The following is a 24,112-nucleotide window of genomic DNA, read 5'->3' on the forward strand; positions in this document are numbered from 1 at the left end:
GCGACCCTATGAACTATACAGTCTATTGAATTCTCTAGGCCAGAATACTGGAGTAGGTAGGCTTTCCCTTCTCCAGAGGATCTTCCCAACCCCAGGATCAAACTCAGGTCTCCCACATTGCAGGCAGATACTTTACCAGTTGAGCCACAAGAGAAGCCCAAGAGAAGCACAAGGGAAGAACAAGGGAAGCTCTGATAAAAATACCACAATATGTCCAGAATTACAGTGGATTTTTTAATATACTCATAAATCTTACCAGAAGTCATATTCTAAGAGGTAGAGAAATGATAACAGATCAAACAAGAAATAAACAGCAATTCTTGTCCAGTTCAAAATAGAGTCCTCTTATCCACACTATAATAAGGGCCTGATCCCATCATTTAAAACTCTGAAAGCATATAGAGAAAGGTTAGGACAATTATGTACAGAGCATATCATTTGTGAAAAGTTCTTGGTTAGACAGTATGCAGAGTATAATTAAAGACCATATGGTTATTAGGAGGAAAATATCTTGAAGACAGTATGAGATATGGCTATTGCTCTGCACATGAGTACTAATAAATATTGTGATCCTGGTTAAGACTTTGAACTTCTGTGAATATCCACATTTGTAAGGTATGTCTTTCCCTAACATCCCTTTTGACTTGATCCTTCTGACGTATTTGTGCTTCCCTGGTGGCTCAGACAGTAAAGAATCTGCCTGCAATAAGGGAGACCTGGGTTTGATCCCTGGGTTGGGAAGATCCTCTGGGGGAGGGCATGGCAACCCACTCCAGTATTCTTGCCTGGAGAATCCCCATGGACAGAGGAGCCTGGCAGGCTGCAGTCCATGGGGTTGCAAAGAGTTTGGATGCAAGTGAGTAACTTTAATTTCACTTCTGATATATTCTGATAGGGTGACCACTTAAAGAGCTTACACTATAGTTCATTATAAAATTTATTTATGATTTAATTTGAAAACTACTTTTGAATCATGGTAAGTTTTGGGGATGCAAAGTCAAGGGGTTTTTAGACTCATGGTGGATACAAGTAAGTAAACAGTGTGACCAGACAAAAAGAGCAGAGCAAATAAAATGGAGAGAAATGCAAATCAAATTTACTGCAAATATTTGTACATTTTCCCCTGTGATTAGATTCCCTACTTCCATCTTCTGCAGTTACACAGAGTATAATGTATATTATCAAATATAATCAACAACAAAATTATAGGCTCACTCGCAAAGTCCCAGTTTTCAAATACATCTATATGTATTTAATACAAAATTAGAAAAAGCCATTCTCCTTTGTATAAGGTGAGAAGCTGAAAGCAGACCTGATAGATAATTTTTATGTGTTGCTAATTTCAGCTCACCCTTATATGAACACCAAAAAGGCACTTCTAAATCAAATCTCAAAAAGTAAATGTGGCATTATTTACATGATTTGTACCCACATTCCACATGGCCTAGTCATCTGCTTGTTTTTATTAACAACAGATAAATCAAAACCTTAAACTTTAATAATAAAATATACCTACCCTTCTGTGTGTCTATGTCCAAAATCATATAGTTATAGGCCATTAAGTCTTCTGGATTGGGCACATACCTTGAGACCGTTTCTTTACTTCTCACCTTGCCAGTCCACCAAGAACTGTCATTTTGGGGGAACGATGTTTCTTGAATTTGTGAAAATGCAGAGAACTCTGGAAATCAGAGAAACTTTTCTTTTTTCCTGGCTGCACCCTGCAGCTTGTGGGATCTTAATTCTCCAAGTAGGGCCCTCGGCAGTGAAAGCATACAATCCTGACCGCTGGACCACCAGGGAATTCCCTCAGAGAAACCTTAACTGCAGCATGGCTTACCTGGCTTGAGATGAGCAAAGGGAATTTCTCCAGTGAGAAGCTCCCACAGACACAGAGCATAGCTGAAGACGTCGGCTTTGATCGTGTAGCGTGTACACTGTGTGAACACCTCAGGAGCCATCCAGCGGAGGTTCTGCAGGTCAAGAAACATCCACAAGTCACTGACCAAGTGTTTAGTTCTTCTACTGTAGGACAGTGTTCTTCTTAGCGAGGATTCGTTAAGTATTCTATGTTCTCAAAAATGTAAACATAAAATAACATCAATACTGCCCTCAATGTGTGCAATAATAAACTGGCTCCTTTACACAGAAATGGTGTTTACTGCTGCCTTTTAGTTTTTCAAAGGACGTTTTTTTAATCATTGGAAGATCATGAAATCCATAATTCTTCCAAATATACTGCAACAATATTAATTGCCAAGTAAAATGGTGAGCACAGCAGTGGTACTGTTTTGCTTATCTCTGAGTATCTTTCCCTTGGAAGCCTTGAAAACTTCTGAATACATCTGAAAACATCCATGGATTCATCCAAGAACTCTATGCCTCCCTGTGTGTGAACCATGCACTCTGGGGGGAAGCATCTCCCCTTTAGAGCTTCAGGTTGTAATTTAGGAAGTCACTAAATTAGACCAATAAGCAGTGCCCTGATGACTGAGGAGAGAAAGGGTCTCAGGGGAGTGCCCAGAATATTCGTGTGAAGGAGGTGTCTCACTGGCAGGATCAGGCCTGTCATATCTCCTTTGTTTGCCCAGTGGTGTTATTTCTAAATGCTGTTTGTGCAATATTCCTGAAAGCAAGCCCATAAAGCATGACAAGTTTCTCCGTACAAAGTTCTACCCTCATGTTTTGATGGTATCATTTACATTCTTTTTATTTGCAATTGTATATTTTTTCATTTTTAAATATAAGTTTCCATTATGGGATGCAACTGCATAAATTTGGTTTATGTGTGGTTTAGGAAAAAGAATACTAGAAGTAGGGAAGGAAAATTCTAGTCCTGGGCCTACTATCAACTATTTGGGTGGTTCTGAGAAAGTCTCCTATGCTTCTTGGACCTGAGATTCCTCAAGGGTAACACAGGACGCAGGTCCTTCTAGCTCTAAAATCTCGTGGCTTCATAATCATATCAATGAACTTCGCCAAATACCTTCTGTCTTTGTATTTCCCCTGAAAGAAACTAGTATTCTCTTATTACTCTTGGTGATATTCTGTGTGTAGTGCTGCCTGCTGATAATTCTTTTGAAGTGTCTACATTATTTTGAAGTCATGCATAATTGCAGCTTTCTAAGAATGTCTTTATTTTGATTATGGTGCTTATATGCAATCCTTCCACATGAGCTTTCACATTCCAAGTAGCCTCCAATTATATAGCAGATTATGAGTTTTGTCACAACATTGCATCAGCAGGAGTAAGCATACAATATGCCCATTTTTTTAACAGAGGGTAATAGAAATAATTAGCAAACTTATACAAGGCCACATAACTAATAAGAAATAAAATAGCCTTCAAAATAAATCTTGAGTAGGGCTGTGCTTAAAGACTCCACTCCTAGGATAGAAGAATATTACTTGCTTTGCAGAAATTCAATTCAATTTCATTCAACAAGAATGAATATTTAACCAGAGTCTCCATTGGCTACATTTCAGAATCTCCTGGGGAAACTTTTAAAAGATACATGTACTCAAGATGAGCCCTAGGACAAGGAGATCAGAATTTCTGGGGGCTGGATTCAGGTTGAATGTTTTTACAAACGTTTCCAAAGTGATTTCAATGCGCACCCACGGTTGAGGTCCATCCATTGTGTTAGCTATCTCTATGTCAAAGATGCCAGATAAGATCTGTATTTCCTGTCAATAAAAGGACCCACTCTTCCACCTCTCTCATATCTTACCATACTTCTCCTTTCTTACTCCACTCCAGTCAATCTGGCCTTGAACACACAAAGGACTCTCCTGCTGCAGGACCTTTGCACTTACTGTTCCGTCTTCTACACTGCTCTTCTCCTCTTATGGATAACTCCCACATAGGTCTCTTATCAAAGGCTATCTTTCTATTTCACTCATCTAAATGACACCCCCTATCACTTTTCATTCATCTGCTCTGCTTTGTTTTTTTTCTTCATAACACTTATCACCACCTGATATATGTTTTACTAATTTGTTCAATGTTTATCTTCTTCCATGAAAATATTAGCCCCATAAACACAAGAATTTTGCTTTGTTCATGGTAATAGTCCCAGGTCCTTGAAAATGTCTGACACTTAGTAGGTATTCCATAAATGTCTGTTGAATGAATGAAATTTAACTGGGGAAACCAGCATGCTTAATCCTTAATCCATGATGTGGTTCCTGCCTTCCTCTTTGACTTGTCTCTCACTTTGTCTTCTCACACAGTGCATGCCAGCAATGCCAAGCTATTGAAAGTCCCCAAGGAAAGCTGGTGTTTCTGCCTCCCCTGTGCCTTTGCATATGTGTTCATTCTGTTTGAATTGATTATTCCTGTTAATTCTACCTGAGCTCCCATGAGGCTTTGCCACATCTCTATCACTGAATGTCCATACTGCCTTCACCCTTACTTGCATATGGTTTTTCCCACTACAAAATGAGCTACTTGAGATCAAAGACAAGCTTTTATTCACATTTTGTATTCTTGGCCCTTTGTACAATGCCTGACGCATTGTCAGTTCAGTTCAGTTCAGTTCAGTCACTCAGTCCTGTCCGACTCTTTGCGACCCCATGAATCACAGCACGCCAGGCCTCCCTGTCCATCACCAACTCCCGGAGTTCACTCAGACTCACGTCCATCGAGTCAGTGATGCCATCCAGCCATCTCATCCTCTGTTGTCCCCTTCTCCTCCTGCCCTCAATCCCTCCCAGCATCAGAGTCTTTTCCAATAAGTCAACTCTTCGCATGAGGCGGCCAAAGTACTGGAGTTTCAGCTTTAGCATCAGTCCTTCCAAAGAAATCCCAGGGCTGATCTCCTTCAGAATGGACTGGTTGGATCTCCTTGCAGTCCAAGGGACTCTCAAGAGTCTTCTCCAACACCACAGTTCAAAAGCATCAATTCTTCGGTGCTCAGCCTTCTTCACAGTCCAACTCTCACATCCATACATGACCACAGGAAAAACCATAGCCTTGACTAGACGAACCTTTGTTGGCAAAGTAATGTCTCTGCTTTTGAATATGCTATCTAGGTTGGACATAACTTTTCTTCCAAGGAGTAAGCGTCTTTTAATTTCATGGCTGCAATCACCATCTGCAGTGATTTTGGAGCCCCCAAAAATAAAGTCTGACACTGTTTCCCCATCTATTTCCCATGAAGTAATGGGACCAGATGCCATGCTCTTAGTTTTCTGAATGTTGAGCTTTAAGCCAACTTTTTCACTCTCCACTTTCACTTTCATCAAGAGGCTTTTGAGTTCCTCTTCACTTTCTGCCATAGGGTGGTGTCATCTGCATATCTGAGGTTATTGATATTTTTCCTGGCAATCTTGATTCCAGCTTGTGTTTCTTCCAGTCCAGCGTTTCTCATGATGTACTCTGCATATAAGTTAAATAAGCAGGGTGACAATATACAGCCTTGACGTACTCCTTTTCCTATTTGGAACCAGCCTGTTGTTCCATGTCCAGTTCTAACTGTTGCATCCTGACCTGCATACAGGTTTCTTAAGAGGCAGGTCAGGGGGTCTGGTATTCCCATCTCTTTCAGAATTTCCCACAGTTGATTGTGATCCACACACTCAAAGGCTCTTGCCTAGTCAATAAAGCAGAAATAGATGTTTTTCTGGAACTCTCTTGCTTTTTCCATGATCCAGCGGATGTTGGCACATTGTAGACCCTTCATAAATGTTTGTCGAGTAAGAGTACTACCTAGCAGTGTGAAAAAAGTGCTACAAAAGCACAGACAGAAAAGTGTGTGGGGAGGAGGTGGAAGGGGCAGTTTACAGGACGGAAGGTACTTAAAATGGGTAAACTTTTCTTGGCCATGCAAGATAATTAGACTTTCTCGAGGTGGGATGTAATGAAAGGTTTTTTAGGCAGAGAATATGACCCTGGGAGAGTCATAAATCTGTGAAAGTGAATAAAATATTTGGGGAATAGCCAGATGGCTTGTATGTATGTTGCAGGAATCATTGGGGACTTTAGAAAATGTTTAGTGGAAAATGAAGTCACAGAAGAGTCTTGGGTTCAGACTAGGGGGAGAGTGTTATAACATTTTAATGCTTCCCAGGTGGTGCTAGAGGTAAAGAATCTGCCTGCCAATGCAGGAGATGCAAGAGAAGTGGGTTTAATCCCTGGATCAGGAAGATTCCCTGGAGGAGGAAATGGCAACCCACTCCAGTATTCTTGCCTGGAAAATTCCATGGACAGAAGAGCCTGTGGACTATAGTGGACCATAGTCCATGTGGTCGCAGAGTTGGACAGGACTGAATGTGCACACACACACACACACACACACAACATTTTAAGCATCATTGACGATTTACAGGAAGAAGTGAATTGTCAGAACACAACACTTGACTGATGTTGCAAAGAATGAACTGGAGGAGAGGACTGGAATTAAAAGCCTAGAACAATGGTCCAGAAAAGAGAAGGGGAAGACCTGAACTGAGGCAGTGGTAAATGAAAGTTTGGGATGCACTAAAAAAGAAAAGAAATAGAAACAAACATAAAAAGTGATTGAGCAGTGTGTAAGCAGAAGCAGGAAAAGGAAGGAACAGAAATTAGCCCAAGCTTGGGTAATTAAATAACACAGCTAAGTCAGAAAGAGACGTACACTCCTTCATGGGGAGGTGAGAGGGAAAAGCAGATAATGAATCTAAATGCAGACATTTTGAGTACAATTTATGTTTGCTTCAGATGTTATAATTTATATTTTTCTTAAACATTAATGCTTGACTGTATCACCTATCGCCTTACAATGTTAAAATGGAAAACTATAAATTGTTAATAGATGCAGGTAAACTATGGATTTTATGGTTACCTATTAAATTTTAACTCTACCACTTAATAAGGAGATCTAAACATGAAAGTCAATTATCCATGCCCGCCATGTACTTTTCAATTAGATTTGAAACAAATTCTGTTACTTTTTCTGTAACATTTTTCAAATATATATCTAATCTATTTCTCTAACAGAGCCTTGAAATAGTTCTTTTGGGGGCTTACTAAAAATAAAAACATAAAACATTATCCTGCCTCTGGGACAATGACATTTCTTCCAGTTAAAGCTGCTTTCATCTCCTTTTCTCTCATGCTGAGTTTACACATTCTAATTGTTTCATAATTATAGGGAACGTGAGCCGCAACAAACCCCAGGTTGTTTTGTCATGTTGTCTTCATCCAGAGACTGCAGAAATCTTGATTCTGGGGAAAAGAGAAAACAAATTCATGTCAAAGGAAATATTTTAAAACCAAGGTCAAAGATTATAGCCAAAAGTTTGAAACCCCAAGGAAACCTGTCTCATTTAAATTTTTACTTCCATTTTTTTAGCTGAGGATATAAAAGAGGAAAAACTGAAAAGAAATGACATACTTTTAAAATTAATTGAAAAATTTAAAAATTCATTTGTTTTTAATTGGAGGATAATTGCTTTACAATATTGTGTTGGTTTCTGCCATACAACGACATGAATCAGACACAGGCACACACATGTCACCTCCCTCTTGCTAATTGAAAACTTCCCAGTACCCCTCCATGACAACTTGAAATGTGAATAATTTAGAGAAATATAGCTGTCGGGGTGATAACCATTTTCAGGTTTATCATATAATATCTCCACCGATGAGGAAGGAAGAAAGAAACTGATGTCACTAGGGATGCATTATTCATTGAAATCTCACCTCCGAAATCTGCCACCACTGCATGCCCATCCTCATAGAGAAGAATATTGTGACTGTAAAAAAATAAAAAGTAGATTTTGAGTAAAGTTTACTATTTTCAGTTTGAATGGTCTCTCAAGGAAGAGATGACAATCATCTTTTGTTTACCCCAGAAGTTAAACAACTCCCCAAAAGTTAACAGACATCTCAGGTTAGTGACTCTGATTTTCTTAGTTTACTAATCTGAAAGGAATGTTTATATAATGTGATCATCTTATCTCTGACTTTGAAAGTATTCAAAGTATTTTACTTTAGTCATACCTTCTAAACTTGTCAAAGACCCATTAGCTGAAGATAAGTTTTTCAGCTCTTTGAAGTTCAGTTGCTAACAAAATTTGGTTACAGGCAGTAGTAAAAGGTATCTGTGAGCATATCAGAGTCAGAGCAAGGGAACAAGTTTGCCAGAACTCTAGGTACAAGGGGAGTTCAAGGGAGGACCTGACATGAATATAGGAAAAGGACTCTGTATGGAAAATGTCTTGGTCAATATGTTCTAGCTGGTATCCTAGAAAAAAAAGTGTTTTTAAGGCCTGTGAAATGAGGCCAGCTAAAGCACTTTTTAAGCTCTTGGAGAGGAAAACATAGAAAGGTCTTCAAAGTCTCCTTTCCAAACTAGAATTCAAGCTAGAACAAGGCTGTCCTTTTCAAGGACAACTCTCTGTGACCTCCTGGACTGGACTGTAGCCTGCCAGGCTCCTCTATTCATGGGATTTTCTAGGCAAGAATATTGGAGTGGATTTTCTAGGCAAGAATATCTCCTTCTCCAGGGGATCTTCTTGACTCAGGGATAGAACCCTTGTTTCCTGTGTTTCTTGCATTGGCAGACAGATTTTTTATCACTGTGCCACCTGGGAACAGAGAAGTAAGAGGATGTCAAAATGAAAAGCCCCCTGAGATGTTATCTTTAACTGTAAATTACCAATTAATATAGTCAGTGAGAATGACACTGTCATGATAAAAAACTCTCCAGTATCAGGAGCTCTCTGGAAGTTCAAGGACAAAAAGAAGAATGAATCAAAAATGCTGTACCACTAGATTACTTGAAGGATTTAGGTGTGTTATTATACCACAGTCCCTTAATCTATCAAAAGATAATGAGGGTCACAGTCCATAGATATCATTAAAACATGCTAAACATGAATTACCAATTGAATTAAATGATTATATGTATAGTATCCTATCCATTAATTTAATTTTAATTCAAATTAATAATGTAGAACTATGGTTATCAAAATAGCAGCATATTCTCAATACAAATAACAGATATATAAATGAAGTTGCCCTAGTTGAACACCAGAAAAGGCTGACAGAAACCCTACTTAATCTTCACCTGTTTCAAAATCACGGTCCTTGAGGCAACAGCTTAAAATTTTGGATGTTGTGTGTGCAGGCCTGTTAAGTCACTTCAGCTGTGTTAGACTCTGCAATCCTATGGATGGTAATCCACCAAGCTCCTCTGTCCATGAGAAGCCTTGGGCATATTTTGTTTATTCATTCGCGTGTTTAAATTTCTTCTAAATTATTTATGTTACTAAAAATAAGGATGATAATGCCAGGTAACTGGAATTGGGATAGTTTAGCATAATTTTACTCTTCAAGCAAAAGAAATGGCTTCCCTGATGGCTCAGTAGTAAAGAATCCATCTGCAATGCAGTATACACAGGTTCAATCCCTGGGTTGGGAAGATCCCCTGGAGAAGGAAATGCCTACCCATTCTAGTATTCTTGCCTGGAAAACCCCATAGACAGAGGAGCCTGATGGGGTACAGTCTATGGGGTTGCAAAGAATCAGACACAGCTGAAGTGACTAAACAACAGCAAAAGAAACAAATGAATTTGATCACTGGGCTGCCCTGTTCCTCGTGGTATGAGGGGCAGGATGTCTGAGGATACAGGGATCATGCTGATAGTTGTAACTACAGCATTTTTAGCATGTGCTTATTTTGGGCACACTGCTTACACTCCTTATCACATTTGATTATACTCATAAATGTTTTTTAAACAAATAAACTTAAAATAAAAAGTCACAAGTTTGGTAGCGTAAAGATCACATTAGTTAATAAGCAAGTACTTATTGAATTGTGGTTGTTTAGACACTAAGTTGTGTCTGACTCTTTGTGACCTCATTACCTGCAGCACGCCAGGCTTCATTGACCTTCACTATTTCCTGGAGTTTGCTCAAACTCATGTCCACTGAGTTGGTGATGCCATCCAACCATCTCATCTGCTGTCTCCCCTCTCCCCCCTCCCCTCAATCTTTCTCAGCATCAGAGTCTTTTGTAATGGGTTGGTTCCTTGAATCAGGTGGCCAAAGTACTAGAGCTTCAGCTTCAGCATCAGACCTTCCAGTTAATATTCAGGGTTTCTTTGCTTTAGGATTGACTGGTTTGATCTCCTTGACGGCCACAGGCTTCTCAAGAGTCTTCTCCAGCACAATTCAAAAGCATCAATTCTTCCGTGCTCAGTCTTCTTCATGGTCCAACACTCATATCTATACATGGCTACTGGAAAAACCATAGCTTTGACTATACAGATCTTTGTTGACAAAGTTATGTCTCTGCTTTTTAGTATGCTGTCTAGGTTTGTCATAGGTTTTCTTCAAAGGAGCAAGCATCTTTCAATTTTGTGGCTACAATCACATCTGCAGTGATTTTGGAGCCTAAGAAAAGAAAATCTCTCATTGTTTCCACTTTTCCCCATCTATTTTCTATGAAATGCTGGAACAGGATGCCACAATTTTCATTTTTTGAATGTTGAGCTTTAAGTCAGCTTTTCCACTCTCCTCTTTAACCCTCATCGAGAGTTTCTTTGGTTCCTCTTCTTCTTCTTCTTTTTTTTTTTTTTTTTGCCATTAGAGTGGTAATGTCTAAATAACTGAGGTGGTTGATATTTCTCCCAGAAATCTTTATTCCAGCTTGTGAGTCTTCCAGCCCAGCATGTCCAATGAAATGATGCATATAAGTGAAATAAGCAGGGTGACAATATATAGCCTTGATGTACTCCTTTTAGGATTTTGAAATAGTCCACTGTTTCATGTCCAGTTCTAAGTGTTGCTTCTTATCCTGCATACAGATTTCTCAGGAGACAGGTAATGTGGTCTGGTATTCCCATCTATTTAAGACTTTTCCACAGATTGCTGTGATCCAAACAGTAAAAGGATTTAGTGTAATCAATGAAGCAGAGTAGATATTTTTCTGGAATTGTCTATTTTTCTATAATCCAACGGATGTTGGCAATTTGATCTCCATTTCCTCTGCCTTTTCTACACCCAGCTTGTACATCGGAAAGTTCCTGGTTCACATACTGCTGAAGCCTAACTTGAAGGATTTTGAGCATATTCTTACTAGCAGGTGAAACGAGCACAACTGTACGGTTGCTGTTCAGTCACGCAGATTGTCTCACTCTTTGTGACTCCATGGACTGCAGCATGCCTGGCTTCCCTGTCCTTCACCATCTCCTGGAGCTTGCTTAAACTCATGTCCATTGAGTCAGTGATGCCATCCAACCATCTCATCCTCTTTCATCCCCTTCTCCTTCTGCATTCAATCTTTCCCAGCATCAGGGTCTTTTCCAATGAGTCAGTTCTTCTCATCAGGTGGCCAAAGTATTGGAGTTTCAGCGTCAGCATCAGTGCTTCCAATGAATATTCAGGACTGGTTTCCTTTAGGATGGACTGATTGGATCTCCTTGCAGTCCAAGGGACTCTCAGGAGTCTTCTCTAACACCACAGTTCAAAAGCAGCAATTCTTTGGTGCTCAGCCTTCTATATGGTTCAACTGTCACATTCATATATGATACTGGAAAAACCACAGCTTTGACCATATAGACCTTAGTTGGCAAAGTAATGTCTCTGCTTTTTAATATGCTGTCTAGGTTGCTCATAACTTTTCTTTCAAGGAGCAAGTGTCTTTTAATTTCATGGTTGCAGTCACCATCTGCAGTGATTGTGGAACCCAAGAAAATAAAGTCTGCCACTGTTTCCACTGTTTCCCTATCTGTTTGCCATGAAGTGATGGGACCAGATGCCATGATCTTAGTTTTTTGAGTGTTGAGTTTTAAGCCAGCTTTTTCACTCTCCTCTTTCACCATACAAAAGGCTATTTAATTCCTCTTCACTTTCTGCCATAAGGGTGGTGTCATCTGCATATCTGAGGTTATTGATATTTCTCCCAGTGATCTTGATTCCAGCTTGTGCTTCATTCAGCCCAGAATTTTGTATGATGTAGTCTGCATATAAGTTAAATAAGCTGGGTGACAATAAACAGCCTTGACATACTTCATTTCCAATTTCAACTGGGCCATTGTTCCATGTGCAGTTCTAACTGTTGCTTCTTGACATGCATATTTCTCAGGAGACAGGTAAGATGGTCTGGTATTCCCATCTCTTTAAGAATTATCCACAGTTAGTTGTGATCCACATAGTCAAAGGCTTTGGTGTAGTCAATTAAGCAGAAGTAGATGTTTTTCTGTAACTCTCTTGCTTTTTCGATGATCCAACGGATGTTGGCAGTTTGATCTCTGATTCCACTGTCTTTTCTAAATCCTGCTTGAACATCTGGAAGTTCTTGGTTTATGTATCATTGAAGCCTGGCTTGGAGCATTTTGAGCATTACTTTGCTAGCATGTTAAGTGAGTGCAATCGTGCAGTAGTTTGAACATTCTTTGATATTTCCCTTCTTTGAGTTTGGAATGAAAACTGAGGTTTTCCAGTCCTGTGGCCACTGCTGAGTTTTCCATATTTGCTGGCAGTTGAGTACAGCATTTTAACAGTGTCATCTTTTAGGTCTTGAAACAGCTCAGCTGGAATTCAATCAACTCCACTAGCTTTGTTTGTAGTGATGCTTCCTAAGGTCTATGTGAATTCACGTTCCAGGATGTCTGGCTTTAGGTGAGTGATCACACCATCGTGATTATCTGAGTCATGAAGATCTTTTTTGTATAGTTCTTCCATGTATTCTTGCCACCTCATCTTAATATTTTCTGCTCCTGTTAGGTCCATACCATTTCTGTCCATTATTGTGCCCATCTTTGCATGAAATGTTCCTTTGGTATTTCTAATTTTCTTGAAGAGATCTCTAGTCTTTCCCATTCTGTTGTTTTCCTCTATTTCTTTGCATTGATCACCGAGGAAGGCTTTCTTATTTCTCCTTGCTATTATTTGGAACTCTGCATTCATATAGGTATATCTTTTCTCTTTTGCTTCTCTTCTTTTTTCAGCTATTAGTACGGCATCCTCAGACAGCTTTTTTTTTTTTTTTTTTTTTTTTTACTTTGGGGATGTTCTTCAGCACTGCCTCCTATACAATGTCATGAACCTCTGTCAATAGTTTTTCAGGCATTCTGTCTATCAGATCTAATCCCTTGAATCTATTTGTCACGTCCACTATATAATTGTAAGGGATTTGATTTAGATCAGACTTAACTGCCTAGTGGTTCTCCCTACTTTCTTCAATTTAAGTCTGAATTTGGTAAAAGGAGTTCATGATCTGAGCCACAGTCAGCTCCGGGTCTTGTTTTTGCTGACATATAGAGCTTCTCCATCTTTAGCTGCAAAGAATATAATAAATCTGATTTCAGTATTGACCATCTGGTGATGTGCATTTGTAGAGCCATCTCTTGTGCTGTTGGAAGAGGGTATTTGCTATGACCAGTATAACTTGGCACAACTCTGTTAGCGTTCGCCCTGCTTCATTTTGTACTCCAAGGCCAAACTTGCCTGTTACTCCCAGTATATCTTGATTTCCTACTTTTGCATTCCAGTCTGCTATGATGAAAAGGACATTTTTTTTTTTTTTTTTATTAGTTCTAGAAGGTCTTGTAGGTCTTCAGAGAACTGTTCAATGCCAGGTTATGTAGCATTAGTGGTTGGGGCATAGACTTGAATTACTGTGATAATGAATGTTTTGCCTTGGAAATGAACAGAGATTACTCTGTCATTTTGAGACTGCACCCAACTACTGCATTTCAGACTCTTCTGTTGATTATAAGGGCTACCCCATTTCTTCTAAGGGATTCTTGCCCAAAGTAGTAGATATAATGGTCATCTGAATTAAATTCACCCATTCTGGTCCATTTTAGTTCACTGATTCCTAAAGTGTCTATGTTTATTCTCGCCATCTCCTGTTTGATCACTTCCAATTTGTCTTGATTCATGGATCTAACATTCCAGGTTCCTATGAAATATTGTTATTTACAGCATCTAACTTTTTTTTCACCACCAGACACATCCAAAATGGGGTCTTGTTTCCACTTTGTCTCAGCCTCTTCATCCTTCTGGAACTATTTCTCCGCTGACCTCCAGTAGCATATTGGGCACCTAGTGACCTGCGGAGTTAATCTTTCTGTGTCATAATCTTTTTGTCTTTTCATACTGTTCATGGGGTTCTCAAGGCAAGAATGCTGAAGTAGTTTACCATTTCCTTCTCCAGTGGACTATGTTTTGTGAGGTATTTTGATCTTATTGAATATCAGTCATCACCTTATTAATATTTAAATTTGATATACTTGTAAGATTGGAAGATAAACTAGAACTAACCTAGTTTAACCCTCTTAGCTTCAGAAGTGAAGCCCAGAGAGTCTAAGTATATCGACAGATGTTATATAAGTAGCTTGGGGCAGTGAGGATTCCCAGGTGGCACAGTGGTAAAGAATCCCCCTGTCAATGCAGGAGATGCGAGAGACATGGTTTGATCTCTAGGTTGGGAAGATTCCCTGGAGTAGGAAATGGCAACTCTCTCCAGTATTCTTGCCTGGAAAATTCCATGGACAGAGGAACCTGGTGGGCTACAGTCCATGGGGTTGCAAAGAGTCAGACGTGACTGAGCAACTGCACCATCACAGGGGCAGTGAAGATACTGAACCCAGTTCACTGAGGCCAGCATCTCAGATTTTAGAAAAGTTTCTGGCAAATGGTAAGTGACAGTGAATTTTATGTTTCATATTATGGACCTTCCCCCAAAGCATGGTATTTACTTTCTTCACATTATCAAGACACACTGTTGGTGGGAATGTAAATTGGTACAGACACTATGAAGAACACTATAGAGGTTCCTTAAAAACCTAAAAATAGAGCCATCATATGATCCAGCAACCCCACTCCAAGGCATATATCCAGAGAAAACCATGCATGTACCACAGAAAAGATACATGCACCTCAATGTTCATTGTAGCACTATTTACAGTAGCCAGGACATGGAAGCAACCTAGATGTCCATGAACAGCAGAATGGATAAAGATATGTAAATATATACAATGGAAAATATCACTCAGTTATAAAAAGAATGAAATAAAGCTGTTTGCAGCAACATGGATGGACCTAGAGATTGTCATACTGAGTGAAATAAGTCAGACATAGTGAGACAAATATTGTATGATATTGCTTATATGTGGAATCTAACAAAAGGTACAAATGAACTTATCTACAAAACAGAAATAGAGTTCAGTTCTGTTCAGTTCAGTCTCTCAGTCATGTCCGACTCTGTGATCCCAGGGACTGCAGTACACCAGGCTTCCCTGTCCATCACCCGGAGCTTACTCAAACACACTTATGGTTAACAGGGGTAAGGAGCAGGGAGGGACAAAAATGAGAGATTGGGGTTGACATATATACACTACTCTATATAAAATAGATAACTAATAAGAACCTACTGTATAGTACAGGGAACTCTACACAGTAGTCTGCAATGGGAAAAGAACCTAGGAGTGAATATATGTATACCAATAACTGAACCATTTTGCTGTATACCTGAAATTAACACAACATTATAAATCAACTATACTCTAAAAACTTTTTAAACATTTTTTGTTAAGTTTGTAGGACATTCCCAAGAGGGGTTTTTCCTATATCTATATTTTAAGTCAAAATCTTATATAACTAATTTAATTTTAGGGTAACACAAATTCAATAGCAAAGTTATATGAACGCTGCTAACTTGACTTTGCCTTAGAAACCTCAGCCTTTTAAGCACCACGTTTTTGATGACCTGAACTTTAAGAGAAGAATAATGACAAAACATAAAAAGAAGAATAACTCAAGGTTATTAAGATTTAGTTCTTCTTTTCTTATTTCTCCAGTGGCTTTCAAGTAATAATGGTTGCATTTGCTTGGGTTTTTCAGCAAAGAGAGATCAAACCATATAAATATATGCAAACATTGGACTGATTTAGCAGTCATACAGCAAAGTGATGATGGAGACAAAAAGCAAAGTAAACCATTCAGAAGCCAATGACTGTCACAACTTCTGGAAGTGGAAAGAAGCCAGGAAATCAATCTCTCTACTAGAGGCTGCAGAAGGTACTGTCTCTGATGATTTTTTGAGGTTAGCCCAGTAAAACTGATTTTGATCCTCTGACTTCCACAAATGTAAAATAATAAGTATATATTGTTTTTAAAAAAGGACACTATGAGAGATGCTAAGTGATGCACATTATAGATTCCATCTTCAAGGACTTTATAATTGATTGATGAAAGCTTAGATGAGTGTTGGTATATAAGAACTTAAAGAAAATAGTGTAATTATAAAAGAAATTAGTTTTTAAGTGAGCCTTGAGGGGCATTGAACGTCTATAAATATTGACTGAGATCTGATGATGTGCTAGAAAATTTCCTGTACCCTTGGAACAGTGGAGACCAAAACAGGCAAAGACCTCATGAGCTTACAGTGAAGTGAGGAGAAAATGAGGCAGAGACAAAGTGGGAAAGAAGCGTAGGTCAGGGAAAATCTTGGTAAATGCCAAGGATTGGGAATGTGTGTAGTCTTTAAGGGGAATAAAAGTAGAATGTACTTACTAAATTGGAGACCACATGCTAAAGAATAATGAGGGGAAGGGGGGAACTGACTGGTGGTGGTGTTAGATTACAACAGAATTTGAAAGTCAGAGAGGGAGTTCCAGACTTGATACAAAAAGCTAGCAGGTTTTTATGTAGAGGGTGCAATACTCTGAAAGCAAGGGACTAGTGTTCAAAAATAATTTGAGGGTTTTGGTACTGAAAGACAAAAGCAATAAGGTAAAGCGGAAAACAAAACAAAACAAAACAAAATAGTATGAATCCATCAACATATTTGAAAGAGTCTAGGTCTTGGGACATCATAGCTATAGAGAACAAAAGGGAAAAAAAACTTAGGATAAGCTTCAAGTTTTCTAGTTTGGAATTCTTAAGCAGAAAGCGATAACATATCCAACTAGAAATGGCTGTCTTACTAAATATCCCATGACTTTTTTAATGAAAAAGATAGTGAATGACTTTGGACGCTGTGGAACTTGACTAAAGTGATTTCTGCACTTGGCAATATTGGACTTACCAGATAAACAGCTATCATTTTTATTAAACTGAAAAACATTCAAAGTGAACTCTTGTGTCCTTAACAATAGCAAATTAAACAAAACAAAGAGGCAGTGACAATTTAGGAACCTAAAGACAATGTGTGTTCATAGCAGCAAATGGGGCCAAATGTGAAAAAGAATGCTATGGAAATGCCATTGCAGAATGAGAGCACTTTGGGAAGTGCTGGAATATAATGAAACGATTTTTCCACCTCAAGATAGTCTTTTGGATTTGTCCATTTCTTCTTTAAATGCTCAGTAACAGAGAAAATAGAACTACCTTTCAGTCCAGTTGCTCAGTCATGTCTGGCTCTTTGCAACCCCAACGACTGCAGCACACCAGACTGCCCTGTCCAACAACTCACAGAGTTTACTCAAACTCATGTCCATTAGTCGGTGATGCCATCCAACCATCCCATCCTCTGTCATCCCCTTTTCCTCCTGCCTTCAAGCTTTCCCAGCATCAGTGTCTTTTCCAATGAGTCAGTTCTTCACATCAGGTGGCCAAAGTATTGGAGTTTCAGCTTCAACATCAGTCCTTCCAATGACTATTCAGGACTAATTTCCTTTAGGATGGACTGATTGGATCTCCTTGCAGTCCAAGGTACTCTCAAGAGCCTTCTCCAACACCACAGTTCAAAAGCATCAATTCTTTGGTGCTCAGCTTTCTTTATAGTCCAACTCTCACATCCGTACATGACTACTGGAAAAACCATAGCCTTGACTAGACAGACCTTTGCTGGCAAAGTAATGTCTCTGTTTTTTAATATGCTGTCTAGGTTGGTCATAGCTTTTCTTCCAAGGAGCAAGTGTCTTTTAATTTCATGGCTGCAGTCACCATCTGCAGTGATTTTGGAGCCCCCCAAAAATAAAGTCTGCCACTGTTTCCATTGTTTTCCCATCTGTTTGCCATGAAGTGATGGGACCAGGTGCAATGATCTTAGTTTTCTGAATGTTGAGTTTTAACCCACTTTTCACTCTCCTCTTTCACTTTCATCAAGAGGCTCTTTAGTTTTTCATTTTCTGCCATAAGGGTGGTGTCATCTGCATATCTGAGGTTATTGATATTTCTCCCGGTGATCTGATTCCTGCTGTGCTTCTTTCAGCCCAGCGTTTTCATGATGTACTCTGAATATAAGTTAAATAAGCAAGGTGACAATATACAGCCTTGACACACTCCTTTTCCTATTTGGAACCAGTCTGTTGTTCCATGTCCAGTTCCAACTGTTGCTTCCTGACCTGCATACAGATTTCTCAAGAGGTAGGTCAGGTGGTCTGGTATTCCCTTCTCTTTCAGAATTTTCCATAGTTGGCTGAGATCCATACAGTCAAAGGCTTTGACATAGTCAATAAAGCAGAAGTACATGTTCTTCTGGAACTCTCCTGCTTTTTTGATGATCCAATGGATGTTGGCAATTTGATCTCTGGTTCCTCTGCCTTTTCTAAAACCAGCTTGAACATCTGGAAGTTCACGGTTCACGTACTGTTGAAGCCTGGCTTGGAGAATTTTAAGCATTACTTTGCTAGCATGTGAGATGAGTCCAATTTTGCAGTAGTTTGAGCATTCTTTGGCATTGTGTTTCTTTGGGATTGGAATGAAAACTGACCTTTTCCAGTCTTGTGGCCACTGCTGAGTTTTCCAAATTTGCTGGCCTATTGAGTGTAGCACTTTCACAGCATCAGCTTTTAGGATTTGAAATAGCTCAACTGGAATTGAATCAACTCCACTAGCTTTGCTCATAGCGATGCTTTCTAAGGCCCACTTTATTTAGAATTCCAGGATGTCTGGCTCTTAGTGAGTGATCACACTATCATGATTATCTGAGTTGTGAAGATCTTTTTTGTATAGTTCTTCTGTGTATTCTTGCCACCTCTTCTTAATATCTTCTGCTTCTGTTATGTCTATACCATTTCTGTACTTTTTTGTGCCCATTTGTGAATTAAATGTTCCCTTAGTATCTCTAATTTTCTTAAAGAGATCTCTAGTCTTTCCCATTCTATTGTTTTCCTCTATTTCTTTGCCCTGATCACTAAGGAAGGCTTTCTTATTTCTCCTTGCTATTCTTTGGAACTCTGCATTCAAATGGGTATATCTTTCCTTTTCTCCTTTGCTTTTTGCTTCTCTTTTCACAGCTATTTGTAAAGCCTCCTCAGACACCATTTTGTCTTTTTGCATTTCTTTTCCTTAGGGATAGTCTTGATCACTGCTTCCTGTACACAAACCTCCATCCATAGTTTTTCAGGCACTCTGTCTATCAGATCTAATTCCTTGAATCTATTTGTCACTTACACTGTAAGGGATTTGATTTAGGACATACTTGAATGGTTAGTGGTTTTCCCTACTTTCAATTTAAATCTGAATTTTGCAATAAGGAGTTCTCAATATGAGCCACAGTCAGCTCCAGGTCTTTTTTTTTTTGCTGACTGTATGGAGCTTCCCCATCTTTGGCTGCAAAGGATATAATCAGTCTGATTTCAGTATTGACCATCTGGTGATGTCCATGTGTAGAGTCTTCTCTTGTGTTGTTGGAAGAGGGTGTTTGCTATGACCAGTGCATTCTCTTGGCAAAACTCTATTAGCCTTTGCCCTGCTTCATTCTGTACTCCAAGGCCAAACTTGCTTGTTACTTCAGTTGTTTCTTGACTTCCTATTTTTGCATTCCAGTCCCCTATAATGAAAAGAACATCTTTTTTTGGGGGTGATAGTACTAGAAGGTCTTGTAGGTCTTCATAGAACCATTCAACTTCAGCTTCATCAGCATTACTGGTGAGGACATAGACTTGGATTACTGTGATATTAAACAGTTTTCCTTGGAAACGAACAAAGTTCATTTTGTCCTTTTTGAGTCTGCATCCAAGTACTGCATTCCAGACTCTTCTGTTGACTATGATGGCTACTCCATTTCTTCTAAAAGATTCTTGCCCACAGTAGTTGATATAATGGTCATCTGAGTTAAATTAACCCATTCCAGTCCATTTTAGTTTGCTGATTCCTAAAATGTCAGTGTTCACTCTTGCCTTCTCCTGTTCGACCACTTCCAGTTTGTTTGATTCGTGGATCTAATATTCTAGGTTTCTATGCAATATTGCTTTTTACAGTATCAGATTTTACTTCCATCACCAGTCACATCCACAACTGGGTGTTGTTTTTGGTTTGGCTTCATCTCTTCATTCTTTCTGGAGTTGTTTCTCCACTGATCTCCAGTAACATATTGGGCACCACTCACCTGGGGAGTTCATCTTTCTTTCTTTTTTTTTGGTGGGGGGAGTTCATCTTTCATTGCCCTATGTTTTTACCTTTTCATACTTTTCATGGGGTTCTCAAGGCAAGAATACTGAAGTGGTTTGCCATTCCCTTCTCCGGTATACCACATTTTGTCAGAACTCTCCACCATGACCTGTCCGTCTCGGTTGGCCCTACATGGCATGGCTCATAGTTTCATTGAGTTAGATAAGGCTGTTGTCCACGTGATCACATTGGTTAGTTTTCTGTGATGTGGTTTTCAGTCTGTCTGCCCTCTGATGGAGAAGGATAAGAGGTTTTTGAAAGCTTCTTGATGGCAGAGACTGACTGAGGGGGAATCTGGGTCTTTTTCTGATGGGCAGGGTCATGATCAGTAAATCTTTAGTCCAATTTTCTGTTGATGGGTGGAGATGTGTTCCCTCCCTGTTATTTACCTGGGGCCAAACTATGGTGGAGGTAATGAAAATAATGGCTATCTCCTTCAAAAGGTCCCATGAATGCACTGCTACACTCAGTGCCCCCAACCCTGCAGCAGGCCACTGCTGATCTACACCTCTGCCAGAGACTGCTGGGCACTCACGGGTAAGTCTGGTTCAGTCTCTTGTGGGGTCACTGCTCCTTTCTCCTGGGTTCTCATGCACACAAGGTTCTGTTTGTGCCCTCCAAGAGTCTGTTTCCCCAGTCCTGTGTAAGTTCTGGCGGCTCTATGGTGGGGGTAATGGCAACTTCCTCCAGGAGGGCTTATGCCACACCCAGGTCTGCTGCATCCAGAGCCCCTGCCCCTGTGCAGTCCCCTGCTGACCCATACCTCCACAGGGGACTCTTAAACACAGTTCTGTCTCAGTCTCCGTGGGGTCTCTGGGTCCTGGTGCAAACAAGGTTTGTTTGAGCCCTCTGAGCGTTCTTGTGGGTATGGGGTTTGATTCTAAACGCAATTTCGCCCCTCCTACCATCTTTCTGGGGCTTCGCCTTTGCTCTTGGATGTGAGGTATCTTCTCAAAGTTGCTCCATAGCCACGCAGCTGCTGCTCCAGTGCCTACTGTCTTGCTGGGGCTGCTCCTTTTAGATTCATATATTTTTTAGTTAGTTATTGCTAAGTCATACTTCCTATTTGGAGTGAAATAAATGGAGGGGCAGGTAGGGATGAAATTGATGGGATCTGTGCTAATCAGTCACAGCTCCAAGGTCTCCTGGTAGGTGTTATGTCAGTGAGGTCATCTGATGGGTCACCAGCATCAGAGTGGAGGGTTCCTAGGGAGAGGGAAGACCTTGGAGTGACACAGCTGCTATAATAGAAGTTGTATGATAATTATTAGTGATGAACTCAAGGTTTATCCTGAATTTTCTAGGAGAAAACTTTCAGGAGAAATTTTCTAGGGTAAACTTTCTAGGAGAAGCTGATCCTTGCATTGAGATGGACCCTGAGGAGCCAAAAATTGCTATGTCCAGATGTCTGGACAGAAATTCCAGAAATTTTGTTTATAGGTAAAGAACCTGCCTGCCAATGCCTGAGATGCAAGAGACTTGGGTTTGATCCCTGGGTCAGGAAGATCCCCTGGAGTAGGAAATGACAACTTACTCCAGTATTCTTGCTGGGAAAATTCCATGGACAGAGGAGCCTTATGGACTACAGTCCACGGCGTTGTAAAGAGTCAGACACAACTGAGCTAAATAACTAAACACACACACACACACACACACACACACACACAGGTCTATGAGGATTTCCCTTGTGGTCCAGTGTTTAAGACACCATGTTTCCACTGCAGGGGGTTGCAGGTTCCATCCCTGGTTGGGGAACTAAGATCCCATATGCCATATGTTATGTAGTATGGCCAGGAAAAAAAAAAGAGAGAGAGAGAGAGAGGTCTACTAACTAGTGTCCAAAATACTTGTGCTTGATGTATGACTGTAAGGTAATGAGACTAAAGTCAACAAGCTACATGGAATGTAATCTAATATACCTCTGTACCAAGACACAGCAGGCAAAGACTAACCTTTCTCCTTTTCAGAGTATGATTGATGGCCATATGTAGGAATGAAGCACAGTCACTGTGAACCGAGCCTTGCAATCTGACCTGGGGAGGAAGCTAGACACGGGAAGAATGCCAGTACCTTGGATACTGTCATCAGAATCAGAAGAGAGAAACAAAACAACAGTGATGGGAATCCTGAGACTTCCTCTCCCCTAGAAGACCATTTGGGAGGTTCATCTTATCTCTTTGCTTTTGCCGAAGGTTCTGGGGAGAGGCAGTCTGTGGTTAAGTTGATGCTTTACAGAGCACCTTCACCACATGGTAACATCTGGTGGAAACAGTCCTGTGAGTCAGACCCTTTTGATTCGAACTTGATAGATAAACAAACCAGTCAGTAGCTGCTGGCGCTAGCACCTTAGCTCAAATCCTTCCTCCTGGGAAAGTAATCCAGGCCAGGTAAGGGGCACATGAGATAGGATACTCTGAGAGGAAGGAGGAAATGGAGAAGAGCCACTGTAATATACCAATCTGTACACACGATAGCACCCATGTCTACCAATAGACATGCTTGTCTCCTAAATTCTCAAGACATGTGGTTTAGGGTGAAGTGCCACCAAAGAACACTCTCTAAATAGTGGTGATTTTGACAAACCATTAAAGCAAGTAGATAAAGGTCCATGTTAAGTCGTTTCAGTCATGTCTGACTCTTTGTGACCCCAAGGACTATAGCAAACCAGGTTCCTCTGTCCATGGGATTCTCTAGGCAATAATACTGGAATGTGTTTCCATACCCTCCTCCAGGGAATCTTCCTGACCCAGGGATCGAACCGGCATCTTTTACATCTCCTGCATTGGCAGATGGGTTCTTTGCCACTGGTGCCACCTGGGAAACCTCAGATAGAGGTCCACAAGTCCTCAATTCTTACAGTAATTTTTGGCAGTTCTGGATTTATCATTTTGATTTAATCTAAGTGAGTACAATTTTAAAAGTCCATGTTATTTGCTAACTTTTGATTTTGTTGTGACAAGCAAGGCTGAAGCTCAGAAGCAAGCTGCTTGCCTGACCACCGGGTCACCCTGGCAGTGTCAGCAGCTCAGAATGCTTCCTCACCACCATGGATCATCTTGCGTTGTAGGAGAAATGATAAGCTGTAATGATGGTCACCCCCGTGAGCGCCGCTCAGCTTCACTCTTTCTGCTCTAAAGGCTTAGTTTTTTGTGCTAGAAACTGCAGTCTCTGTCTTCAAAGAGAAGGCAGTCTGATTGGAAATGCAATGCAGACTCAAAGAGATAAACTTTATCACCACAAGCTAGAATTTAAAGCAGTTTTCATTGTGAAAGACCCAGAGAAGAATACAGTAACTGTAAGAATTAATTCTGAAAAGATCATTAACAAAGGAGAAGAAAGGAACTTAGGAATAGGAGGGGTAAGAGGCAGTATGTAGGACAAGGACCCATATTCAGGATGCCTGGTTTTGCTGTTTCCAGTCCTGTGAGTAAATTATAATACATAACATCAAAGTTAATAATACTTAAACTTTTTGAGTCTTCCTTTCCTATCTTTAAAAATTGTGAGGTGAATGAGGAAATTAAAAAGAGATAACACATGGGATTTTGTAAACTGTAAACTTCTAAATAGGTATTGTTTATTATTAATAAACATAAGACCTAGCTTACAGAGTATTTGTATGACTTAAATGCAAATGTGCTGTACAAGCACTACACAGCCATATAGGAGTCCTGAATCAAAACCATAATAGAAACTGACTTATGAAATATTTCAACTCACTCTTAGCCTTAGAATCTCTTCTCCTTCCGTTCTCATTGTCTAAGTCTACAAGACTAT

General features: G+C 39.9%; 1 protein-coding gene across 1 annotated transcript in view; it reads right to left on the reverse strand.

Annotated features, from left to right (window-relative positions):
* Positions 1 to 24,112, reverse strand: part of TNNI3K (TNNI3 interacting kinase) — a 351,856-nt gene that overhangs the window by 120,599 nt on the left and 207,145 nt on the right. The window contains exons 18-20 of the mRNA XM_070367853.1: positions 7,685 to 7,737; positions 7,155 to 7,207; positions 1,841 to 1,973 (exon numbers count right to left, since the gene is read on the reverse strand). Coding sequence (XP_070223954.1) covers positions 1,841 to 1,973; positions 7,155 to 7,207; positions 7,685 to 7,737 — 239 coding nt within the window. The remainder of the gene's footprint in view (positions 1 to 1,840; positions 1,974 to 7,154; positions 7,208 to 7,684; positions 7,738 to 24,112) is intronic.

The sequence above is a fragment of the Bos mutus genome, chromosome 3, assembly GCF_027580195.1.
Source record: "Bos mutus isolate GX-2022 chromosome 3, NWIPB_WYAK_1.1, whole genome shotgun sequence".
NCBI classification, from domain to species: domain Eukaryota; kingdom Metazoa; phylum Chordata; class Mammalia; order Artiodactyla; family Bovidae; genus Bos; species Bos mutus.